The sequence below is a fragment of the Helicoverpa zea genome, chromosome 11 (genome assembly GCF_022581195.2).
Source record: "Helicoverpa zea isolate HzStark_Cry1AcR chromosome 11, ilHelZeax1.1, whole genome shotgun sequence".
NCBI lineage: Eukaryota > Metazoa > Arthropoda > Insecta > Lepidoptera > Noctuidae > Helicoverpa > Helicoverpa zea.
This window is the reverse complement of record NC_061462.1, coordinates 10,960,942-10,984,370: the sequence shown is the minus strand read 5'-3', so window position 1 is coordinate 10,984,370 and position 23,429 is coordinate 10,960,942. Positions and strand designations below refer to the sequence as shown.

General features: G+C 41.8%; 2 protein-coding genes across 4 annotated transcripts; both read left to right on the top strand.

Moving 5' to 3' along the window:
* The first annotated feature begins 1,185 nt into the window (after positions 1-1,185).
* Positions 1,186-10,729, top strand: LOC124634552 (nonsense-mediated mRNA decay factor SMG8). 2 transcript variants are annotated; one of them, XM_047170168.1, is made up of 13 exons: positions 1,186-1,435; positions 1,591-1,886; positions 2,833-3,054; positions 3,379-3,628; positions 4,000-4,143; positions 4,356-4,430; positions 4,704-4,861; positions 5,365-5,568; positions 5,880-6,091; positions 7,123-7,339; positions 7,734-7,859; positions 8,659-8,872; positions 9,496-10,729. In XM_047170168.1, the coding sequence occupies exons 1-13, from the start codon at positions 1,298-1,300 to the stop codon at positions 9,694-9,696; spliced, it is 2,457 nt and encodes an 818-aa protein (XP_047026124.1). In that variant the 5' UTR covers positions 1,186-1,297; the 3' UTR covers positions 9,697-10,729. The 2 variants fall into 2 exon arrangements, with proteins under 2 accessions (XP_047026124.1, XP_047026125.1); XM_047170169.1 differs by having other exon boundaries at positions 1,188-1,303.
* Positions 10,730-11,604: 875 nt separating this feature from the next.
* Positions 11,605-21,175, top strand: LOC124634432 (cytoplasmic polyadenylation element-binding protein 1-B). Of its 2 annotated transcripts, none has more exons than XM_047170012.1 (12): positions 11,605-11,798; positions 12,547-12,678; positions 15,368-15,495; positions 15,860-15,935; positions 16,357-16,477; positions 16,835-17,009; positions 17,631-17,793; positions 18,241-18,406; positions 18,808-18,935; positions 19,182-19,273; positions 19,778-19,941; positions 20,424-21,175. In XM_047170012.1, exons 1-12 carry the CDS (start codon positions 11,781-11,783, stop codon positions 20,525-20,527), a joined length of 1,467 nt encoding a protein of 488 aa, XP_047025968.1. In that variant the 5' UTR covers positions 11,605-11,780; the 3' UTR covers positions 20,528-21,175. The 2 variants fall into 2 exon arrangements, with proteins under 2 accessions (XP_047025968.1, XP_047025967.1); XM_047170011.1 differs by having other exon boundaries at positions 11,606-11,798; positions 16,354-16,477.
* The last annotated feature ends 2,254 nt before the right edge of the window (positions 21,176-23,429 follow it).

The window sequence follows — 23,429 nt, the reverse complement described above, 5'->3', positions numbered from 1 at the left end:
GCGTGCGGCGCTTAGGTCGCGCGCGAGCTGCGCGCGGGCGGCGCAGAAGCGGCGCACGAACAAAAATGCACGCGCGCAGCTCGCGGACAGCTCGCGATCGGCTCGCGTGCTGCGCATTCGCGGCGCATTCGCCAGATGTGGACGCACCCTAATATATACACTTACTATAAATAAAAATATATCCTCCGTCCGTGGTACTGAGAAATTGACCAGGAAAATTCTTCCTTCCACACTGGTCAATTGCGAGGTACCATGCCTGGCTGAGGCTGTAGAGGTTTGGAAAATCACCTGCCCGAATATTGATCTACCCGTCAACCCATCCTCTCAGAGACAGTGGGATGAGCCGCTCTGCAGAGCTACACGGAATAATCTGATTAATACGTCAATTTCTTCTGCAGAGCGAGCGCGCCTTCTGGCTGTGGGCGAATGGGAGTCGGGTTTATGGCTTCTGGCACTTCCGTCGTCAAACATAGGCACCTTGTTTGACGACACCACTTTCCGGCTAGCTATTTGCTTGCGATTGGGTGCTCCGTGTTGCTCTCCTCACCGCTGCCCATGTGGTGAAGCTGTCAGCAGCCTTGGACACCACGGCTTGTCATGTAGCCGCAGCGCCGGCCGTTTTGCACGGCATGCGAATATCAATGACATAATCCGTCGCGCTCTTGTTGCCGTCGGCGTTCCAGCCATATTAGAACCCAATGGTCTGGCACGCGACGATGGCAAGAGACCAGACGGTATGTCGTTGTTCCCGTGGAAGATGGGTAGGTCTTTAGTATGGGACGCGACCTGTGTCGATACTCTTGCACCATCTCACCTTCCTAGCTCGGCGCGATGTGCTGGTTCCGCTGCTGCGGCTGCAGAGGACCTCAAACGGCGCAAATATAGTACCCTGGTGGGTAACTATACCTTTGAGCCGTTTGGGGTTGAAACCCTCGGGCCGTGGGGTCCAAGTGCTCATCTCCTATATAAGGATATCGCTAAGCGACTTGCTGACACTTCAGGTGACCCAAGGGCTGGTTTTTATTTTGGCCAAAAAGTAAGCATTGCCATCCAACGTGGCAATGCTGCCAGCCTCTTGGGTACACTCCCGGTGGGCAGCGATGAGGAGGAGTTTTTTGATGCAATTTTTTAAATATTTTCTAAAAGTTAAACGTAAACTGGTAAACACTTTGCTAATGTCAAAAAGAAAAACAAACGTGAAACGTCAATCAAAATTCGTGTTGATTTCTGAAAACATTGTTAAAAAACAATTGTTGTGTTTCTATTTCGCGATTGTTAAGCAAATGAGACTACTACAATGAAGGTATTTTCCATAACCGATATACCTGAGTTCTCGAAGAAGGAACGTATAGTTGTAGTGGGTGTTATAGGAAAATCGCCGTATCGGTACCCTAACAAAACAACCCCACTTTTGCCTTCTGTCCAGTCCAAAGAGGTGAGTTTCCTATCGTAGAATACGCAAACAAAAAGATTCTTAACTGTAACAGATCTTAAAGTTACATCTTTACGAAGACTAGTAAAATAAACCATTAGATATTGCAAAGAGTAACTTTCAAGTTTTTTCTTAATAACTCTATCCACTGCTTACAGAATTTTATAGAATGCCACTGGGACGAGCGTCGCGCCATCCTCTACCTCCATGCCATCACATACCTCGACACAAAGCGGCTAACAGCCCTAGCCGCGACTCTTGATGAAGACTCCAAGAGTGCAGACACTGATGCAGACGCTGCCAACTGGCTGGTGGCATCAGGCGACCTGGCAGCAGAGTCCTGCAAGGCTATCGCGCTGATATTCCACCTGTGTCATATTGTGGTGCTGTCTTCTCCTACATCGGTGTTTGATCTGGGCTATCTACAGCTGTTTAAGGCTATGGATGCTTACAGGTAATATATTATGAGAATTTATAAAAACATTCAGTTTTTTTATTTTGATAATTTGTTACCTTATTACATGTACCTATTAGATTATAGTAATCTTACATTTAAAGATGAATAGATAATAAACTAAATAAATTATTATAGTTTTTTCTATAACATTGCAAAGAATAAAGACACAAAGAATTAAAGGGGGAGATTTTACCTACCCTAATATACAAGGAAATCTTTCTCATACTTACTGAAAGCTCCCTTATTTACTTATATTTATATTCTTTATTATATGTATTAATATGTCTCTACTAAATACTCCCTTCATTACCTCATAATGTACTCCCCTCGTACACTCCCTAATGTACTCCTTATCACTCTATATATTGACTACGTACATTGGATTGTATGCTATTTTTATTTACTCCTTTATGAACTCCAACCAACTGATTATAAAACGTGGTTTTAAAAAAGTACCACCTTTAAAACACTGTCCCGAACAAAATCAGTGGACTAAAGCTAAGGCATATAGTTACTTATGTAATCTCTAGTTTAATTCTTATACTAGCAGTATAAGAGCATTACACAATTTGATGCAGATGTGTTGCAGACACCTTATTCATGATGTGTAAAACCATCAACTTATAGGTACAGTCAATTTCAGGTCAGTGGTAACAGTTTTATAGGAAAAGCGTACTTATTACTATTGAGTTAAGGTGTATGACAGTTACCACTGCTGTGCAGTCTACTGTACTAATGGTACTAATGGTAATTTTTTGGTTTGAATAGTGAGAGGGATGGCATATGCTTTTGGTCTAGCGCTATCTCTTTCCTCATAGATGAGATTTTGAGAGAGATAAAGATAGACAGAAACTTTGTTTCCTCAATTTCTTTCGGAATGCCACAATTCTCATCTCTAAGGCATGTCCATTAGTATATGTCGATGTTGTGGTTTTACCAACAGAAATGAGCAACTAGCGCGCAGCACAGCAGCCCTTGTAACAGCAAAGACGACAGGAAACTGGGAGTCTCACAGACGTAGCTGTTGCCCTCGACTTCTCTTCCACTTCCGGCGCGCCCCCAACCCTGTGCGGAAGGTACCAGCGGCGCTGAAGAGGTTGGAGCACGCAGTGGAAGACCAGCTGTATTTTATATTGAGGAAGGCTAGGATTATTACTAATGTTTGGTGAGTTCTACTGTCTATACTTATGAGTAAATTGTTTGGTATTACAACTTATTTAAAAATAAATATTTGATTTTGGGTTACCTTTATGTGCCATAAATCGCTTATCCTCCTCCCTATAAGTACGCTTACCTTTTAGATATTTTTACTATAGTAAACTTCCCCATGAAATAACGGATATTATGCTCAAATATTGGTAACGTTATAATACCCACAGCAAAATTTCAAAGAATCTGCATCCCAGTTAGACTGATGGAACAAACTTTGAGTAGGCTCACTAAACTCAATTAAATAATCTAAATAACTAACTCCAACTCTCTTCCACAGCGCAAAATCCCTATTCGCGATCCCAAAGAACGAAGAATTCGTTTACATAAGTGGCGAGGAGGAGAGCTCAGGGGCCCGCGAACTAAGTTCCCTGGTCCGCGGCCTCGCAGCCCGGTGTAACGCGACCCCCGATCCGGGGGCCCAGCGGCCTAGCTTCCGACAGTTCTTGCAAACTCATATAGACATGGCGTTTGGAGAAGGCTTCGATGATAACGTCGGGAAGTATGCTATGAGTACGTCGTTCTTTGAGGTAAGTGCAATTGATAGTGACCAGTATTTTTGTCTTCTCCATGTAATGAGGGCTTTATGGGACAGCAGACAGACCGGTTATCAAATTGATCATGATGCACGTAACAAATTGAAAACAGTAGTAAGTAGTAGGTTTTGAAACTGCGTGTTTTTGAAGTTTGAAGTAGCATGTCTCTCATCATATCGGCTTTAAAACCCCATTATTTTTTGGAGTCAGGGTTTCATCACATAGGTATCAATGTTTGAATAAAATAAGTATATTATTTTTAAGCGGTTCACAAATGACTAAGAAGTCGGTAAAAATATAAAAAAGTCTCCTTTTTTGGATGTCGATTAAAAATAATTCACACAATTTTCCTATTCCACATCTAGCTACCAAGCGCACAATCCTGGCGCTCAGCCGCCCAGGCTCTGACCCCGGTATACTTATCAAGCAAGGAGGAGGATCAGACATCCGGCGCCCTGTACGACGCGCTCGCTACTGACGTGCGATTCTCACAAGCGAGGTGTGCTAAGGTAATACTGACTATCATTTATGAGTTCCTGGTACTATGGCAACGAAATAGCAATAAAAAAGGAGATTTTTACAGCTGCTTCTGCAGAAATTACAAAATTTGTGCTAATGTAAACAATAATAATAAAAAGCTTTGTCCTGTATTTTGTCAATGTAATTATTGTTTTCGACAATATTAAAACAAATTAACTCAATGAATTGCTTGTTTTTTCAGGTTCTGCCAATAGCGCAAGCGTCGTACGCGGAAGGTTTGCCCGCGCATTATTCCAGTCAACATCACGCACATAAAGTGAGTTATAACGATCCTAACATTTATTGTGCTGGTTATGTATGTAGCGGTTATTATATCGAGACTTTGTATCGAAATTTGTGCTTTCTTGATACCAGTTATGCTTTCATTAATTTAAATATATTCTATTTTATTTCTTATACTTCAATAGACAACATATATGTGTACTTCATTAAAGCCATAAAATAGCTGATTTAAGTAAGATTTTTTTATCGATACCGATCATCATTTACAAGTATTTCTATTGTTATGAAGTTCCTATATAACTCCCAGGTGGGCGTGGCGCTGGGCGTGCTGGGCAGCATGGCGCGGGGCCCGCTGGCGCGCGCGGCGCGGGCGCGGCTGCGGGCCGCGTGCGCCGCCACGTGGCGCGCGCGCAGTCTGTGCGAGGCGCTGTCGCTCACCGGCCACGTCTGCATCGAGCCCGACCAGTCAGTACCAATACATATTATTCATTTATTCCACTTACATGACTTTAAAAGCCAATCCATAAATTGCAGACACATATTTACATAAACATAAAATATATTATTTTTAAATGTTTCAAGAGCTGGGGCACATGATGCGTTGCGGCGACGCACCGCAGAGCGAGTGTACGCCCCTCCTCCTAGTATTTCCTTGTTACACAGGACGAGTGAGTGGTGCCGCTCCGATGTTACAACGCATACACTCGCTCCGTTCTGAAAGTTGCAACGCCGGAGTGCATAGTGTGATATGTCACAGATATATGTAATACAACGCAGCAGCATTGCTCCAACACCGCACCATTGCCACAACGCGTCATCGCATTGAACTGTGCTTTCCCCCAAGCTAGGGGGATTTGCCCATAGATACCGCGCTGAGCATGCGTGTTAGTGGGCACAGAATGCAATATTCATAACTTCAGAGATGCTACCGTCAAAGTGCATGCTCAAATGTCTAATATCATTTTCAGTGACAGCAGCAAGGAACACTCATCAGGCGTCCGCTACGTGTCGGCCTGCAACTGCGGGCGCTGCAAGTGTTCGCGCGAGGACCCGTACACGCTGCGCCGCGCTAACCTCACGTTCTACGCGCAGGCGGCCGAGGAGTGCGGCGTCTGTGTCACGCTGCAGGCCATCGACTTCCCTGTCTTCCAGCCCTCCACGCCTAGTTACAAGTAAGTCTTCTATAGAGCAGTCATCAGGTGTCAGCTGCAACTGCGGCCGCTGCAAGTATTCGCGCGAGGACCCGTACTCCTCATGTCCTCATACTGGTTCTTATGAAAAGTCAAGCTTGCTGGTCTCATTATGTAACCTTAACTAAACTAAGCCTGCCTGAGTGAATTAATTCCAAACTTAAGTCCGCGCATGTAGCTCATACCCCTCGCGTAACCCAATCTACCTAAAATTGGTTTCTGTGTAACTACCTCGTAACGTTTCCTTACAAGAAAAAGTTTGGCGAGACCTACATATCTGCCTTCACTTCCAGAGCGGCAGCCTTAAAGGACGAAGTGGAAGAGCCATCAGAAAGCGCCGTGGTCCGCGCGTCGCCGGCCGGCTCGGGCGCTTCGCCCTCCGACGCGAACTGGTCGGCGCCCGACGCCCTGTCCCCGGGCTCCGCGAGAGATGACGACGATGATGATGATAAATCCCATGCCTCTGATACCAGATATGTGGTGCCGCTCACCAGGGATGCTGCTGGTAAGTAGCTTGAAAAGATTTGTGTATGTTTTTGAGGTCGATAAGGGGATGTACGGTCTTGTGTCAAACTCAAACTCAAACTCAAAATCGTTTATTCAAATTAGGCTGATAAATCAGCACTTTTCGAACGTCAAAAACAAAAGACAGCCCCCAAAACGCCCGCCCTTCACCACTTCCTATGTGTTTTTGCTGGGAAGAAGAAGTGGCGCAACAAACTCCCCAGCAACACATGTCTGTCTGTAAGGTTTGAAGAACCAGAATGTTTACAAAACAAGTCAAATAAAAATATCATTATCACATGATAACCATTATATAAAATTAAGAAAGAAAAAAACAATACAAACTTAACACAAGTAGGCTAGCACACAGATTTACACCTATAAAGACTAAGTACTCAAGCATTACTTACAGCCTATTAAGTGTATCTAAAGCCTCCTGTTAATAAAATAAAAATGTATTTTTAATATAAGCATAAAATCGGCGTGCCCACCCACATGCGCAGATGGTTATGTTGTAGCTGTACAACACAACCATCTGCGCATGTGGGTGGGTGTTTCTCCTTATGTACTACTCCTGTGTTCCTCCTTATGTATGACTCCTGTGTCCCCCCTTAGTATGTACTTTTCCTGTGTCCCCGCTTAGTATGTAGGTACTACCCCTTTGTTCCTCCTTATGCATTATCTCTAGAAAGTCATGTACCTGAAATAAACGAATGTGAATTTTCAACTAAATCGAATGGACGTGTCCACAACCTTTTTTGAGGGCTGGCTCCGCCCCCGAGTAAACTCCCGAACATTGGCGCGTACGTGGATTGCGCGCAATGCAGACGCTACACGTACATTGCCGCACTCGCACGTGTCGCTACGATCTGATCAGTGGCGTGACTGCATCACATGAGTTTCGCCGCAGAGCCACGTGGTAGACATGCATGTCGGCATGACTCTTCTCTGTGCTCTGTTTACACTGGATTGCAACAAAACAAATAACATATCGTATCTTTCGTAACGTATATCTTTTTTCATACTTTCCAGAAAAAGTAATGAGCCGCCAACCCTCAACAACAGAGTACCTGCCAGGCATGTTACACACGGCCAGCCCAGCAGGCCTTCTGCCGGCGTTCTCGAGCTGGTCAGTGGTGTGCCTGGGCGCGTCGTCGCTATACTCGCACTCGCTGGGCCTGCCCGAGCACCTGCAGCCGGGCTTCCTGCCGCACACTAACTATCTGCTGCCGTGGGACTGTGCCGTCCGGTGAGTGACTACCAGCCTCTCCAGCTGGTCAGTGCTGTGCCGCATGAACCGACTCGAACATATTCAGCACTTTTCTTAACTTAAAATTAAGAAAAAACTGCCTCAAAAAGTCGTTTCCACATCGTATATTTCCTGGGAAGAAATAGCAGTACAACTCTTAAGCAATATGACAAAACATAACGTCATCCATCTAGAAATCAAATACGATTTTAAAACTTTTTAAGCATATATTCACTTTATTTTTACTCGACCGTATGTACCATATTCTAGCAAATAAATATTTGAATTTGAATTGAATTGACTGTGCCAGGAGGAGAGTCTCTAATATCTTTACTTGTAGTGTTGTCTGCATTTTTGTGTTGCGACAATATTTAATTTGTATCGCTGTCCCCAGTGTGGAGTCGATGAGCGCATGGCGGGTGTCGGGCCCGACGCGCGGGCGCGGCAAGATCGCGCCGCACCACCACCTCACCGTCAAGATATTCATCGGCTTCGAGTACGAGTGCCCCCGGGGACACAGGTCAGTGTCATTGTATCGATTTGAGTGACGTGATTGAATCGATTGTATTTAGAAATAGAATCGATTTATATTGAAAATGGAATTGATTCAAATTCGTTCGTGTTTTTATGTTGTTTTGTTTGCCCAATATATTTTGACGTACCTATTCATATCATATAATGTTTTTTTAACGATAAACCTATCCATTTATTTATAATACCTCTAGATTTTTTGTCTAATTGCGGAATGGTGAAAATGAAGGTGATAAGCTCTCACACACTCACACTTTTACTTTTTACTCTCAGTATACGAAAAAATTATATAAGTTGCCTTCGACCAGTATTATATATTTTGTTTGCATTTATGCAACGTTTTATAACATCTTGTAAAGGCCTAAAAGAAATAAAACCATTTAGAGGTGCGTTCACATCTAGTCACTGTGCCGCGAATGCGCAGCACGCGAGCTGCGCGCTTGCCGTGACAGCAATGGTTCGTTGCGCCTCTTTAGCGCAAACTCATGCAAGGCGAGAGCAACAATACCCGCGCGCGGTTCGCGAGCTCCACATTCGCCAGATGTGAACGAACCCTAACCTTTTCTTTTATGCAGTTTATAAAATAGCAACTTTATTTACTTGGACTGCATGTACAAGTCCCGCTTTACACTTAGAACGTGGACCGTGCGCGATGGCAGCGAAAGGGCGCGAACGCTAAGTGTTTGTGCGCCGTTTCGCATATTCTTCGAAACGCATTTCGCGGTCCGCGGGCTCTACACATAGCTCCCGGGCTTTAGACGAGAGATATATCTTTGTACGTGTCCCAGGTTCATGATGTCTGGTCCGGACACGGTGGTGTCGGGCGGCGGCGGCGGCTGCTCGCGCGAGGCGGGCGCGGCGGGCGGGCGGCTGGCGGCGGCCGACATGCCGCTGTACGCCGCCTGCCTGTGCCGCGCCGCGCCCGCGCCGCCGCTGGCGCAGCTCATGCGCGTGCACGTCGTCACGCCCAAGGCGCCCGTGCATGTCACGCTCGACCCTAAGGTCAGATAATGTTATTGGTATCAAAGATAATATAGTCTTCGGAGCCATGCCTGAATGCTAGAACGGCAAGACAACACGACATGAACATACTGAGGCTTACTTCAAATGAACGCGCTATGACACGCGCTGCCGCTCGGTTCACCTGTTCCGATGGCAGCGACGCCAGGCAACATGTTGAGTGCGGTACATGGTGACCCGCAGTCAATGTACCTACGCATGAGGGGGTTCATGTGAATTTAGCCTTGCGTTATTCTATATACTAATTTGTACACCATACGTTGCCCACTTTTGACGTTCGGGATGAGATGAAGAGAACTAGTTCGCTACAATTGCTGCAGCAGTGAAATATCACCTTTTTGACCGCCATGAGTCGGATTCCGAATTTTATGTTTAACTGTCATATTTACCAACATTATAAAATAATATCTCACGTACCCTGCTAAATATTTATTTACGATTTAAAGTCTAACTATTGACCTTGATCGAAATCTGCCTCATTGAACTAAACATACTTTTCAACCAACACGGCTAACAAAACTTGAAACAATTTCATCATTCCGATCCCCAAATATACAAATTTATATTTTGTGTATCCCTAATCATTTAACCCACTCCCATTCCAGGTACAACCAATACCCGGCGGTCCGATCTTCATCCCGCAACCAGTGGGGTCCCCGCCTATCAAGCTCTCAGCCTCAGCGTACTGGGTGCTTCGACTCCCGTACATGTACAGCGACGAGCGCGGCTGCCTGCCTCGACCCAGGGCCGGAGCCCTGCAGCACCCCGGCATGCTCATAGCACCTCTATTCGGACTGCAGGACTAGCACAACTTCAAAACTAGGAAGCTATGGGTACAACGATGGATGGCAAATTAGAATTGAACTTTATGTCGACGAGTTAGAGATGAAATTCCGTTGTATCGGAAAGTCGGGATTACGGACTTGTTGTATTGTATAAGACGTTTTTTGCATTGTACGTTTTATTTTACATACAACCTGACTTTAGAAGACCTGTAAATGATGAAAGTGAGCAATATCGTAGCTGTATACATCAAATATAACATATAGGCTACTTTTTTCACTGACCTGACCGAGGCCCGGAGCCCTACAGCACCCCGGCATGCTCATAGCTCCTCTATTCGGACTGCAGGACTAGCACAACTTCAAAACTAGGAAGCTATGGGTACAACGATGGATGGCGAATTAGAATAGAACTTTATGTCGACGAGTTAGAGATGAAATTCGGTTGTATCGCAAAGTCTTAGGAACTACGGACTTGTTGCATTGTATAAGACGTTTGTTGTATAGTACGTTTTATTTTACGTACAACTTGGCTTAAGAAGACCTGTAAAGGAGCCCTGCAGCACCCTGGCATGCTCATAGCACCTCTCTTCGGCCTGCAAGACTAGCACAACTTCAAACCTAGAAAACTGTGGGTACAACGATTTAAGGCGAATTAGAATTGAACTTTATGTCAACGAGTTAGAGATGAAATTCGGTTATCGCAAAGTTTCCATGCTACGGACTTCTTGTCTTGTATAAGATGTATGGACGTTCCAAACGATGGCATTTATTTTGCAAGAATGTAAGAAGTTATAATGTTAACGTGATGGATGACTGTATCTTTTGCTTAATAAAACTATAGTGTAATCTGGTTTTAGAGGACCTGTAAATAATGGATGAAACTTGCAAACATATACATCAGAATAACATATAGGCTTTGAAGTAGTTTCCTCAGGAAGCGGGTGAAACCGCTGGCGGAAGCTTATCTATAAAATGGACTGAGTTTTCTACGTTCGATTGTAAGCAGGACCACGTTGACGATATCGTTCTATCTCTAGGTCTCAAGAGAATCCTGCAAAACTTTAAATGAATATAACTTATTGTAATAAATTAAATCTTATGTATCGTCATTTTACCCTTTTCTGGGCACTAGATAATAACAAAGAAAAGGGAATTATGTTAACAATCATTTTGATTGTTTTGTGTACATATAATACTGGGATTTAACCAAACTTTGTTATAAATTCTGTTAGGAATTGTTAATTTCTCATTTCATTAAAAAACAATACGTAAAAAAGCTGTTTCATTCTTTTCTATTTTTTTTGTTTATCTCAAAAGCCTACACTTTTTAACTTTTCATTTAACCATTTTTTTATTCCCGTATATCTTTTACGTCACTTCCTGTTCCGGGATTACAAATTAGATTGCCAATCGTATATATTTCTTTCATGGATGGAAATAAGTATTTAAAGATAATTTATTTAAAAAAAAAGAAATAACATGTTTTATAATAATGCTCGCATATTTTTCAATTTTCGAATAAGTAATTTCCGGTTGTACCAAACACTTGATAAGCATCATATACGTTATAAACGCAATATAAAACGAATACATATAATTCTAAACATATAGCCATTAAATAAAAACAATTGATCCATGATCGGTTACGCTAATATTGTTTTAAAAATAAACTCTTATAATTAATTAATAGAAAGTCACTTGACTTCATCGAACATGCGCACAACGATTCAAACCACGTGCGTTCCGCCGCCATTATGCGCGCGCAAAAATTTTACAATTTCATATAATTATATCTTTAGTTAAAAGTAAAAATTTGCAAATATAAATTTTTTAAATATATTTTCCGTATTTGTAGAGTATTTTTTTATTTAATTTTATGTATTTTTTGGTGAAATTAATAAAAAGTAGTAAAATGTGGGCGTGGCTTAAGGTGTGTTGGAGTGGGTAGTAGGGATTAGGTAGGGGGGAGTGCGGCTTCGTGCGTCGAGGCGCGCGCTACGGGATTCAGTCGTGTGTGCGCCGCCGCCGCGCAAGCATCCTAGCTCTGAACGCTGTTCGACGTGCTCTAGACTTCATCGGAACTTTGAAACTTTTTAGCGGCACATATGCCGCTTCTACATCAGGTAAGTATTTTCTTCCTATATTTTTTTCTTTGAATATCTGCAGTCTCTTTACTTTATTGCTAGAACTTTTATAGCCCAAAATTAGATTATTGAACGTTTCTAAAAATAATTGACCTGAACTTTACAGTTTTGGGCAAATCTAGGCTAGGTTAATTTTTGTCTCTATATTCTCGTAAAAAATCCCTACAGCTTTTAAAGTTGGTTTTGGAATAAATTTTACGATTTCGAAGCAAATGGAATACTTTTTCAAAGTTGCCGCCCATTTTCAATGTTGTACCCTCCTACAAGGAAAATTTTTAAAACCACGTGGGCGGAACTGTAATTTTTAAACTAATGTAGCTACCCTCGCTTCCGAAGGTTTTTATGCTATTCATAGAACATTTGCTTTATTACCAGGGATCTACATAAGCGTTTAGCCTACTTTTTCCCCTGTTTTTTCATTTTTTTTTAAATTGCCGCCATTTTAATGTCCTGCCATTTGTTTTTCAAAAATTTAAAAACCACGTGGATGGATCCGAAGTTTTCAAACTGGTGACCCTCGCTTCCAAAGGTTTCAATAAACAGCAAATATTCTATAATCATAAGATTATAGAATATTATATATCATAAGATTATAGAATATTTGCTTTAACAAGGGATCTACATTGATATTTTCTTTCTTCCTCTTTTTCCCTGGCTTTTCAAATTTCAAAATTTACCCGCCATTTACAACTACCGCCCATTTTTCTCAACTACTTTCTTCTCACAGGACAACAGCCGCGGAGGCGGCGGTTCTGCAGAGAACCGACGCTCCTTGGCAGATTTCCTGGGACTGGATACCACGCTGTTGACTGAGCCTGCTGCCACATCTGCAGTACTGCAGCTCAACAATAGTAGCAATGTGAGTACCTTTATTTTTTCCTAGGGTAGGGAGATTTTGCCATGGGTTTTGTATTTCTTTAATTTGACCGATTGAAATTGCCGCCATTTCCATAGTTTTGGGATTGACAGTGGGATTAATGTGCCGTCCAAAAATTGAAGTACCCACGTTTTTTTGCCACGTGGCAATTTTGATTCCAATTTTAAATTTAACTTAGAGGTATGAAGTCCGTTTTGTTCTCGAGTGTCTCAATTACTGAAAACGTTATTTTCCATTCTTTTTTGAGATTTTACTGTCCGTTGACGCAGATGCCAAAGGCGGGAAATTTAAATTCGTATCTTGTAGAAAGTAGCCTACCCTCAAAAGTATATTTTCTTTCCAAGCATCTGTTGTACCAGAAATGGAGCGCTTTATTTGACTATGTAAGTACAACGTAGAATATTGATTTGAAACACAGAATAATCTTGTTTATTTCGTTTTTTCCTAATCTGTTGCTTTCGTTATGAGCAAATAGGATTTCATGAACCTTTAAAACTTTTCGAGCTACCCCCCAACAAGTTTACTTTCGCCGCCAAGCGAAAAGTTCTTGCTAAGTGGTACTACCTTCCATTATGTACCTTACCTCCCGGCTATATAGGTATGCATACTACATAAAGGTGAACGTAGATACATACACGTGGCCATATTTGACACGTGTTGTAAACCCACGCTTTGTTACATCTTCCGAGCATTTACAGCCTACAGGGGTTTCCAACTACTATTTTACATATACGTTGTTATGATTCACTATCAAATTGTCCTTCTGAATGCATAACGTCTTTGTATGAACTGCCAATTCTTAAGAATTAAACACGCTGAGCGGCCCCACGTTGGGCGCCAAGACTGTTTTTATGCGATGTATCGCAACATACATCTCATTCGTTATATTCATATAGAGCCAAGAACTTAAATCAAATTTTAAGTACAAAGCACTCCGTAGGTTTTATTGTCCGTTCATAATGTACCGTACGACATCCGGTTTGATGCCAGTTATGTTAGGCGAGATTGGTGCCAACAGTGGCCCGTATTAATGGGCCGGCCGTGCCAAATAATGCGGGTCGGATCGCTTGGGTTACTGCACTTGCATTAGCCGCCATCCTATCACCCCCGTCTATATGAGATGCGTACATTTTATGGTCGGCTTAATCGCTTGTATGAGCTGTATACTATTTAGTGCTTAGATTTACGGCCCCATTTATTTCACTAGTTTGGCATGCATTTCATATTTGACCTCTAAACTTTCTCCGGTTTATTTAAAACTCGCACCCCATCTTCTATTTGTGGCAGTATCAATATTTGGAAGTCTTCACTCTAACGCGAAGAATATCCATTCCTACATGAATATTTCATTACCTACTTGCGAGCTTAAATTTTGAGAAGTTTAAAACTATTTTCGCTTCCCGTTATTTACTGAATGCGACGTGAATAGATCCCGAATCTCCTCAATTTAGTAATGTGCTATTCGGCTCGGAACGACTATGACGATAGATTTGAGTGTAGAATATTTTCCAGTGAATTATCTTATCGATTGTGGCGAAACGCATTACCATGATTAGAAAGGATTTATGTTTTGAAGAGGACTGTTTACGTACGGGAATCTTTGTTTATAGCTTAGATGTATCTTCGTTTGTATAGTTTACCTGTAGTGAGCGAATATTTGTAGTTTCTATCTATAGTATCTTTAATTAAACCTCGAAATATACAGGACCAATTACGACTATTGTAACGCAACACCGCGCATCTTCAAGCTTTTAATTCCGAGATCAGTGTAGTTAAGCGGCGTCTTAAAAGTAATACAAAGTTAGTGCCAAGAGGCTCGCGTCACAACATACCCTCCAATATGGCGGAGCAAGTTAGCAATCGCGCACTTGGCAGGCGAGGGGCGCGTATCGCCGTCTATTGGCATGCATCTGGCAATATAATATTATTTGTGTAGGCTCTGCCAAGGCCCCGCGTTTAATCGGCTCGCGCCCGCGACCCGGAAAACTATCTTGGATACAGATACCCGGCTTTTCATGCTTGTTAGCTTTGGGCACGAGCTGCGTTTGACTGCCTTCAGATTGCTCCAGAATTTTATCTTGTATTAGTTTTGTAACTTTAGATTGCCTAATGCTAAGTTAACTAAAACCTGCCCATACAAATCCCACATTTTTAAAACTGTTGACGTATTTTCAAAAACCTCAGTTAAAATGTAAAGCTTTTAGCTAGTCTATTGTATAAGTTGGTGGAATGGAAAGTTGTTGGAAATACAACGTTGTGAAACAAATCTTATTTTATGGTATTATCGGAGCTGCGGTCCTCGTATATTATAGGTTACGGGGCATTAGATGTTTCGGCAATTGTATTTAATAATTTATATCATAACTGCGACGTTCGTTTCGTATGTTCGTAGAATGAAGCAGTTTTGCTGGAAATTTTTGGAAGGATTGTATTGGTCTGATTGTATCCATTAGGGTTTCATGTTACGAAGTCGCCTAAAGTACTAGAATTAGGTTGGACTGATATTTGTATTGGTTAATCAATGAGCTTAAGCCTTTAGTAAATACCTCTTTTATGTAGGTTAACATTTAGCTCACTGTACCTATATTTTCGCTTGGGCTACGCAATTTGCCAGATTCCATTTGTTTTTTAGCCTTGCTACTTTTGTAAAGTTATGGTACATTTTGTGCAGGAGTGTGGAGTGGAGAGCGAGTGGCGCTGGGAGGAGCCGGGGAGCCCCGAGGCTGCGCAGACGCCGCGTGCGCTAGTGCCGCCCGCGTGCTTCCCGCCGCGACATCCCACCGCATTCGCGAGTTACAGGTACGTTACGAATTTCGTACTTATACATTTTCAAAAGGAATTAAAAATGGTCCTTACTTTTTAAATTATCTAACTTCTTAACAAATTTTATTATAAATATAAGATCGCAGATAATTTGTTCGCTCCTTAGTCAACTATTAGTCGGAGTTCCACTCGCCACTTTGCTGTTCACACTAACTAAAATTACAACCCCATTACCATGCATTCAAAACAAGCTACAGTTTAAAAGCTCTTTTCTTCGCAACACTTCGTCCATTTACCTCCATTAATGCTAATTAAAACTTGCGTACGTTAATGCGTCGTGGGTCGCGCTAAGTAACGTGTACTTTAATGTAGCAATTAGAACTAAGTACTCCTGTTGCAGTGAGAGCGCCCAGCCCGGCGCCCTGTGGACCGAAGACTCCTCCGAACAAGGGATTACCGACCTTGTGGCCTCCTTAGTAAGTACTATTTTGTTTGTTACGGAAAATGGTGGTTGAGAAAGTTTTGGGAGTAGGTGAAAGGGTTTCTTGATAGTTTTAGTGAGCTAATTTTTAGTAGTTTTACATTAGTAAATAGGTCTATAATATTTCGCATTCTTTAAATACTATTTTACGCGTAGGTAGGTACGCCATATTTCATCCAAGTTGGGAAAAAATATGTAGCTAAAGTTCATCCACAGCTAGACATAGATATCGACAAGCACGTCCTATCTAGCACGTAGATAGAACCTCTGAAATTCTCTTCCAAAAATGTTCACTGAAAAAATAACTTATTCTAATTTTATTTAGGGGTTTTTACAAGTACATCTGTTGCTCCTTTATGTACCGTTTTTCCCCTACAGTAAATTGTCAGTGGTACAGTACGAGCGTGTTTCAGAAGGCCCTGGCGATTCCATCGGTGTCGCAGTGGCGGGGCGACGGCGCCGCGCGTGAGGAGCCCTGGCCCGAGAGCAGTCAGTGCACTGACCGGGCCGCCTTTTTGCAGAGACGCGCTTCTTTTTGTAAGTAAACTGTGTACTTATATTGAGCAAAAACAATATCTTGACAGGCAGTTTCTTTTATAAATGCGCATATAATTGTAAAAAACTTTTTGCTCCGTGCTATTTGCAGATTTAGAAGTCTGAGCTTCAAGTCTCAATGTACCTAAGAGGTCCAGGGGTCCGCCCCTAAGACGACCCACTGACCGAAGTTTTATAATAGAGTCACCAAAATATATGTATATCTAAACGCGAAAACCAGTCATACACACTAGCTCACAATAATTTATTCAAACTTGGCTGCTAAACAGCACTTCGAACGTAACAATTCTCAGACAGTTTCCTAAACGCATCTATGTGAAACTGCAATTTTGTTCCAAGGTGGCGTATCCAGCGATCGGCACGGGAGCGGAGTCCTGCGCTGGGGCGGCAAGCTGCCCCCGCGGTGCTCGGACCCGAGCGGGGGCTTTAGTGCCAAGGTGTTCCTCGGAGGCCTGCCGTGGGACATCACGGAGCAGGCGCTCATGCAGACCTTGAAGCACTTCCAGCCAGTACGGTGAGTTTGAAGATTGTTTTTGACTTATTTAAAATTGTGATGGCCTTTGATTCAATGTCAAAGGTTTTTTGGAAAATATAAATCCATATTTATGTACTGATCTTGTTTGAGAAGTGATAAAATGCTTTGTAACACTTGTGAAAGTGCAACTCTTTATTGTGATATTGCTGATCCTCCTATAAGATTATTTTCCACCATATTTGTAAAAGATTATTTACAAATAAATCTATACTAATATTATAAAGCTGAAGTGTTTGTTTGTTTGTTTGAACGCGCTAATCTCGGGAACTACTGGTCCGATTTGAAAATTTCTTTCAGTGTTAGATAACCCATTTATCGAGGAAGGCTATAGGCTTTTAGGAAGGCTATGGGTTTTTATCCCGGTACGGGAAGTAGTTCCCACGAGATGCGGGTGAAACCGCTGGCAGAAGCTAGTTATTTATATTTCTAATCTCCAAAATAATTATAAAAGCAATTTTTTTCACCTACAATGCTTTAGCTGTATTTTGTGACGAGGGCAGCAAGCAGATTGTTGTCCTATATACCTATCAGTCACATGGGACTATATCCCCACTAAGCGTGCCCCTTTCCATAATATTGTAACAGCATCTTTATTCGCAGTGTGGAGTGGCCAGGCCGCGCGGGCGGGACCGGCGCTCCGCGCGGATACGCGTACGTGACGTTTGACAGCGAGCGCCGCGTGAGGGCGCTACTGGCGGCCAGTAGACGCGACGGCAATGACTGGTACTATAGGATGGGTGCCAGGAAGGCGAGGAGTAAGGAGGTAAGTGATTTTAAACAAGTTTACTTCAACACCTTTTATTACATAAATTATATTATTGAGGCTATTATATTTTCGAAACACGCAAAATAAATGTGCAATGGTCGCCACGTATCAGATTTGACCCAAGATAACTTTGTTCCGAGTGCATTAGTGTTTTATATTGTAACTGTAATATTATATTCATCTCACATCTGTCGTGATATACATATCATTCATTGAGTGCAAGAAAATAGTCCTATTTTTTCCAACTGAATTGGATTAATTTATTTTGTTCACTAAAGAACAGTGATGCCCAAGTTGCCTACAACATAAACATCAGTTTTTCTAAACAACTGTTAACACTAGGATTTTTCACGTTAAGTTTTAAAGTAAACGGTTGTTTTAAGAAAAACTGATGTTCCAATTTGGTACTTCAAGGTTAATAATTTCTAATCTCTTGTTCCCCAGGTGCAGGTGATCCCGTGGGCGCTGTCGGACTCGAACTGGGTGTCGGGCGGGTCGGTGCGGCTGGAGGCGCGACGCACGGTGTTCGTGGGCGCCCTGCACGGCATGCTGTCCGCCTCCGCACTCGCTACTATCATGAATGATCTCTTTTCTGGCGTTGTTTATGCTGGTAAGTTACAATGTTTTTTTCTAAATCCATCCAAAAGTTTTTGGCCAGATGATCCACTGACCAAAAAATATTTATTTTGAAGATCCAAAATCAGGTTTAACAGGTTCTGCAAGGTTTATTCACATCCTAGATCTATAAAAGTTTATATAAAATATCAAACCTCGTTAAACACAAGTACTAAAGTCCATGCCTGCTACACGGCTGACGAATGCAGGTTCTTTACTAAACTTCTACAGGGTCCAATATCTTTGCTTAAAATGTAGTTATAATTACATTCAAGATATCTGAGGTTCAGATTAAGCAGTTAATAAATTGGACAGTGTTCAAAATCTGAAATCCCTAATGCTTAGCCCCTAGTTATTTTTTTAAACTTGTTCTAATGCTGAACATTTCTATCCCAGGTATAGACACGGACAAGTACAAGTACCCGATAGGCTCCGGGCGCGTGACGTTCGACAACGTGCGCTCGTACGTGCGCGCGATATACGCCGCCTACATCACGATACACACTGACAAGTTTACTAAGAAGGTACGTGCCTAGATAAAAACGTATTCGTTCAATCATATTTATTTATATTTTTTGTAAAATGTACAACGGCGTACTTAACGCCTTAGAAGTTCAAAGTGATAGTTTTATATAGGTATTTTTGAAATTATTAATTTCAAATAAAAAAAACGTAATATGATTTGGTCTTATTCAGTTACCTAAATTTTGCCTCATTTAACTATTTTCCTTACGATTATATTTTTTGTTTATTCGTATTTTTTTGTACAGGTGCAAGTGAACCCGTACTTGGAGGACTCTATGTGCTCTGTGTGCAACGTGCAGCAGGGGCCGTACTTCTGTCGCGAGCCCACGTGCTTCGGGTAAGATTACTTGACATAAATAATTTTGTTCTGTTTTAATAGTTTTCTAGTTTGTACTGTTCTGATTCGGGCTAAGTCTGTTACTGACAAGCTGCTCACCTTCACAACAATCACAACCGTCCCGAGGGAACTTATTCCCGTAACCGGACAAAATGCCTGTTATTCGGGGATAGTTTAGCCTTCCCAACAACGATTTTTAAATCCGTTCAGTATTTGGCTCCTTTACACAAACACATGTATCCCACTTTACAGTATTTTGACATTACATTTGGAAGTTGTTTTAGAGCCGTTTTTTAGATCGCCAGATAACTTTTGTCTGAACAATGTTTGACGTTTTGACAGCTTTTGTATAGGAAATATGTCAAACCGCCATATTTATACCTCGGATAAAAATTATCTGGCTGATTTAAAAAGCCCTTTCTACCTATTACTGGATCCACTATTGGACTACCTTCTATCGCGTTACTGACAATTGTTTTTATTGAACTTGTCATCGTCTTGCAGCTACTTCTGCCGCTCGTGCTGGTCGTGGCAGCACAGCAGCAACAAGCACCAGCCCCTCACGCGCCACTCCAAGAGCGGCGCCCCGCCCGCCGCCGCCCGCGCGCTCATGTCGTCGCCCACTGAACATGGCTCCTTCAATGGCATGTGCACTTCCACTAATGACGGTGAGAACTTTCAATTTTAACGTTTATATTAGCTTCTCTTGTAACTATGTAAGTAAGAAAATCTTGGAATCTTATTGTGACCCATTTAGTAGCTAAGTTCTAATGACAATACATGACGAGCTAAGAAACATCATTACAAATCCTTAGTTTAATGCGTGATAAGTGTTTTTTAAACTATCAATTTTATTATTTTAAATATGATTCTTTAATTTGTTCATTTATTCGTACCTTACTATAATTGATATTTATGGAAACTACCAACTATACGCCCCCACTATTATTTTCGTAAAAGGTACCTACATTTGACATTAAGTGCAATTTATTTAACCCTTGATTTGTTTTACAACCCCCGTAAAATTGGCGAACTCGTATTCTTTTCTTGTAATCTTCATTTCTATTATCGTTAATTTTGTAATCCTTACTCAGTGTAAGAAAGACCGTTTGCCTTTGCTCAAAATCTAACACAATTTCTTGTTCCCCAGGTACACCAAGCCCCGCGACAAGTGGTACCAGTACCAGCGAGGAGGCGAGCGGTGGAGGGGAGGAGGCGGCTGAGGGGGGCGGCGGAGGGGCGTGGCCTCAGTAGCCCCCGCCCTCCTGTTGTCGACCCGCTATTAAGTTCGGCGCTTCGCCAACATTAAGCTTACTCATCTGATTTTTGTAAGTACTCGAATATGCGTTGTAAGGTCAATTTATAAATTCTGATCCTGCGCAGGTTTCTTGTGTAATAGTTTTCATTTGAAGGTTTGAAAGGACGCTGTCGCATATTCGAGTATTGTAACCGAGTTCAATTATTTTTTTATTGTTATTCCAGTTGATTCGTTTGTTTTTGTTAATTATTTCTTATTTTGATGTTTTAATATCGTTTTTTTTCATCACACGTGTGATTTTTTGCATTAATTTGTTAAGCAATTTTAAAATTGTTATACTATTCACTAAACTACAATTTTATCATGAAATATTTGATATTGTAATACGCCATCAGCGTAGAGATGTTCCTTAGACAATTTTACGTACGTGCCTACTAGACTTACGTGGTTTTAATCAATTTTAATGTGCCTACTAGTACAGCCCCAAGAGCGCTATAATTTTAAACATTTTAAATGGGCTTTTAAAATGTAATCATGTGATTTTAACATTTTAGGAAATGTTCATAATCTAATATGAAATGTTGATTTTTATCTCTAATCGCTTGTTTGATTTTAAACTATACAAAATATACGGTTATTGCGAAGTTTTTGGGTTTTCTTTTTTACACTTCCAATTTGTCACTCCACTTTGAGACACCACTTTAGACGTCATGCCCCGCAGACACCTGACATATACCCATAGATGTAATTAGCCCGGTCAAAATAGACATTTGAAATAACATAAATTCACGGAAAGCTGAATTTTGGTGGAGAGCTTGGGTTTATCATTATAAATAAAATATTAAGTCCCATTGATCCCATGTGTGCGTCAAAAGTTATTCGAGGTTCAATGTAAAAATTTTTTAGGGTTTTTTGATTTTTTTTCGAAAACGGTAAGTTTTATCAAAAAAGAACATCAGACCAAAGTAGTAGATCTTAAAATTTTCTACAAAAATGCCATCAACAGTTTTCTCCTAAATGTTACCATTCCTGATATCGCGATTCAAATAGTCATAGAATCATTGTTGTGATAAAACTCAAGCACACAAAAACCACACCGCATGCCATTCCCGCGCGCCATTTAAATTTTATTCGAAATTTCGATTTCAAAGGACTTATGGGACACCCAGTATATTATACAAACATTGTTAGTATATAAAAAACTTAAATCTATGTTAGTAAAACTTCACTACGCACTATGTCACTCCGTGCGGTTCTGTGGCACTTGTCCGCGGAAGCGACGGAACACCACGTCCTGTGGCCAGAAGTTCTCGTCCAACACGAGGTGCAGGAAACACGTCTGCACTCGCACCACAAACGCCTTGAAGTTGGCGTTATGGCGCGACTCCAGCAGCTGCACTCTCTGGGCGTACTACATCTTCTGGCGCATGTACTCCACGATGTCCTCCGCCTTAGTGGTGTAGTGTAGGTGTACTTAGAAAGTACATACAAATAATAGTAAGCTGACAAATTTATACAATGCAACTGAAAGTTAAACTGTAAACTCCCAACTTTATCTCTGTTTTTCACATGATGTTGTGAATTAGGGCTCGCCATCATAGTAGCGGTAAGTCCCCTCTTTGAGGAATGGCTCGGGACAGCCCCAAGGGCACGGTGGACCACACAGTCCAGGTGTGCCCTGCGTGGGAAGAGCACCGTCGGGTCCTCGTCGAGGCGACCTCTCGCGTCCGGCCCTGGTTTAGGCCATGGTCCAGGGCGAGAGGGATTGGGATGCTGTTGCCTCCTTCTGCGAAGCAGTCATGCTCGAGAAAGAGGAGGCGGAACGACAGAGTTCGCACCTCTCATCCCGGCCGCCGCGCTGGACCAGGTAGACTGCGTAAGCAACCCCAGCGGGGCCCAGCAGGGCTGCAGGGGCTGCGGGATTGTTCGAAAGAGTTACCGCGGCCCTGGTACATAAAAGGCTTACGACGGAACACGACGGTTTTTAGTCGGTAAGAGTCTGACACGCAAAGCCCTCGTATATACGTTGCTTATACATATGTGCATATCATGTGTAATGTGACTCTTTGAATCGCGATATCTCAGGAATGGTAACATTTAGGAAAAAACTGTTGATGGCATTTTTGTAGAAAATTTTAAGATCTACAACTTTGGTCTGATGTTATTTTTAGGGTTCCGTACCCAAAGGGTAAAACGGGACCCTATTGTTTTCGCTCCTCTGTCCGTCCGTCCGTCTGTCACCAGGCTGTATCTCATGAACCATGATAGTTAGAGAGTTGAAATTTTCACAGATGATGTATTTCTGTTGCCGCTTTAACAACAAATTGAAAACTAGAATAAAATAAATATTTCGGGGGGCTCCCATACAAAAAACGTGATTTTTTGCCCAATTTTGCTCGATATCCATAAATATGTATATATAGAATATTAGTTTGGATGGTACGGAACCCTTCGTGCGCGAGTCCGACTCGCACTTGGCCAGTTTTTTTGATAAAACTTACCGTTTTCGAAAAAAAAACAAAAAACCTAAAATTTTGACATTTAACCTCGAATAACTTTTGACGCAGACATGGGATCGATGGGGACTTTTAATATTTTATTTATTATGATAAACCCAAGCTCTCCACCAAAATTCAGCTTTTCGGGAATTTTTGTTATTTGACCACCACTTTTATGTCTATTTTGACTGGGCTAAATATACTAAATAAGATTGCGCACTCTCAAAATATATATTTACGAAAATGAACTCTATTCCAACGTAATAAGATACTAAATTGGTTGCATAATACACAGAGGCAAATCCGAGCCGAGAAGGATAGTTAGAACGGTGGCCGTGTGTCTCGTTCTAACACCTCGCCAGCATAAAATAGTTATTTGTTATACAAGAGTGCAAAGTTG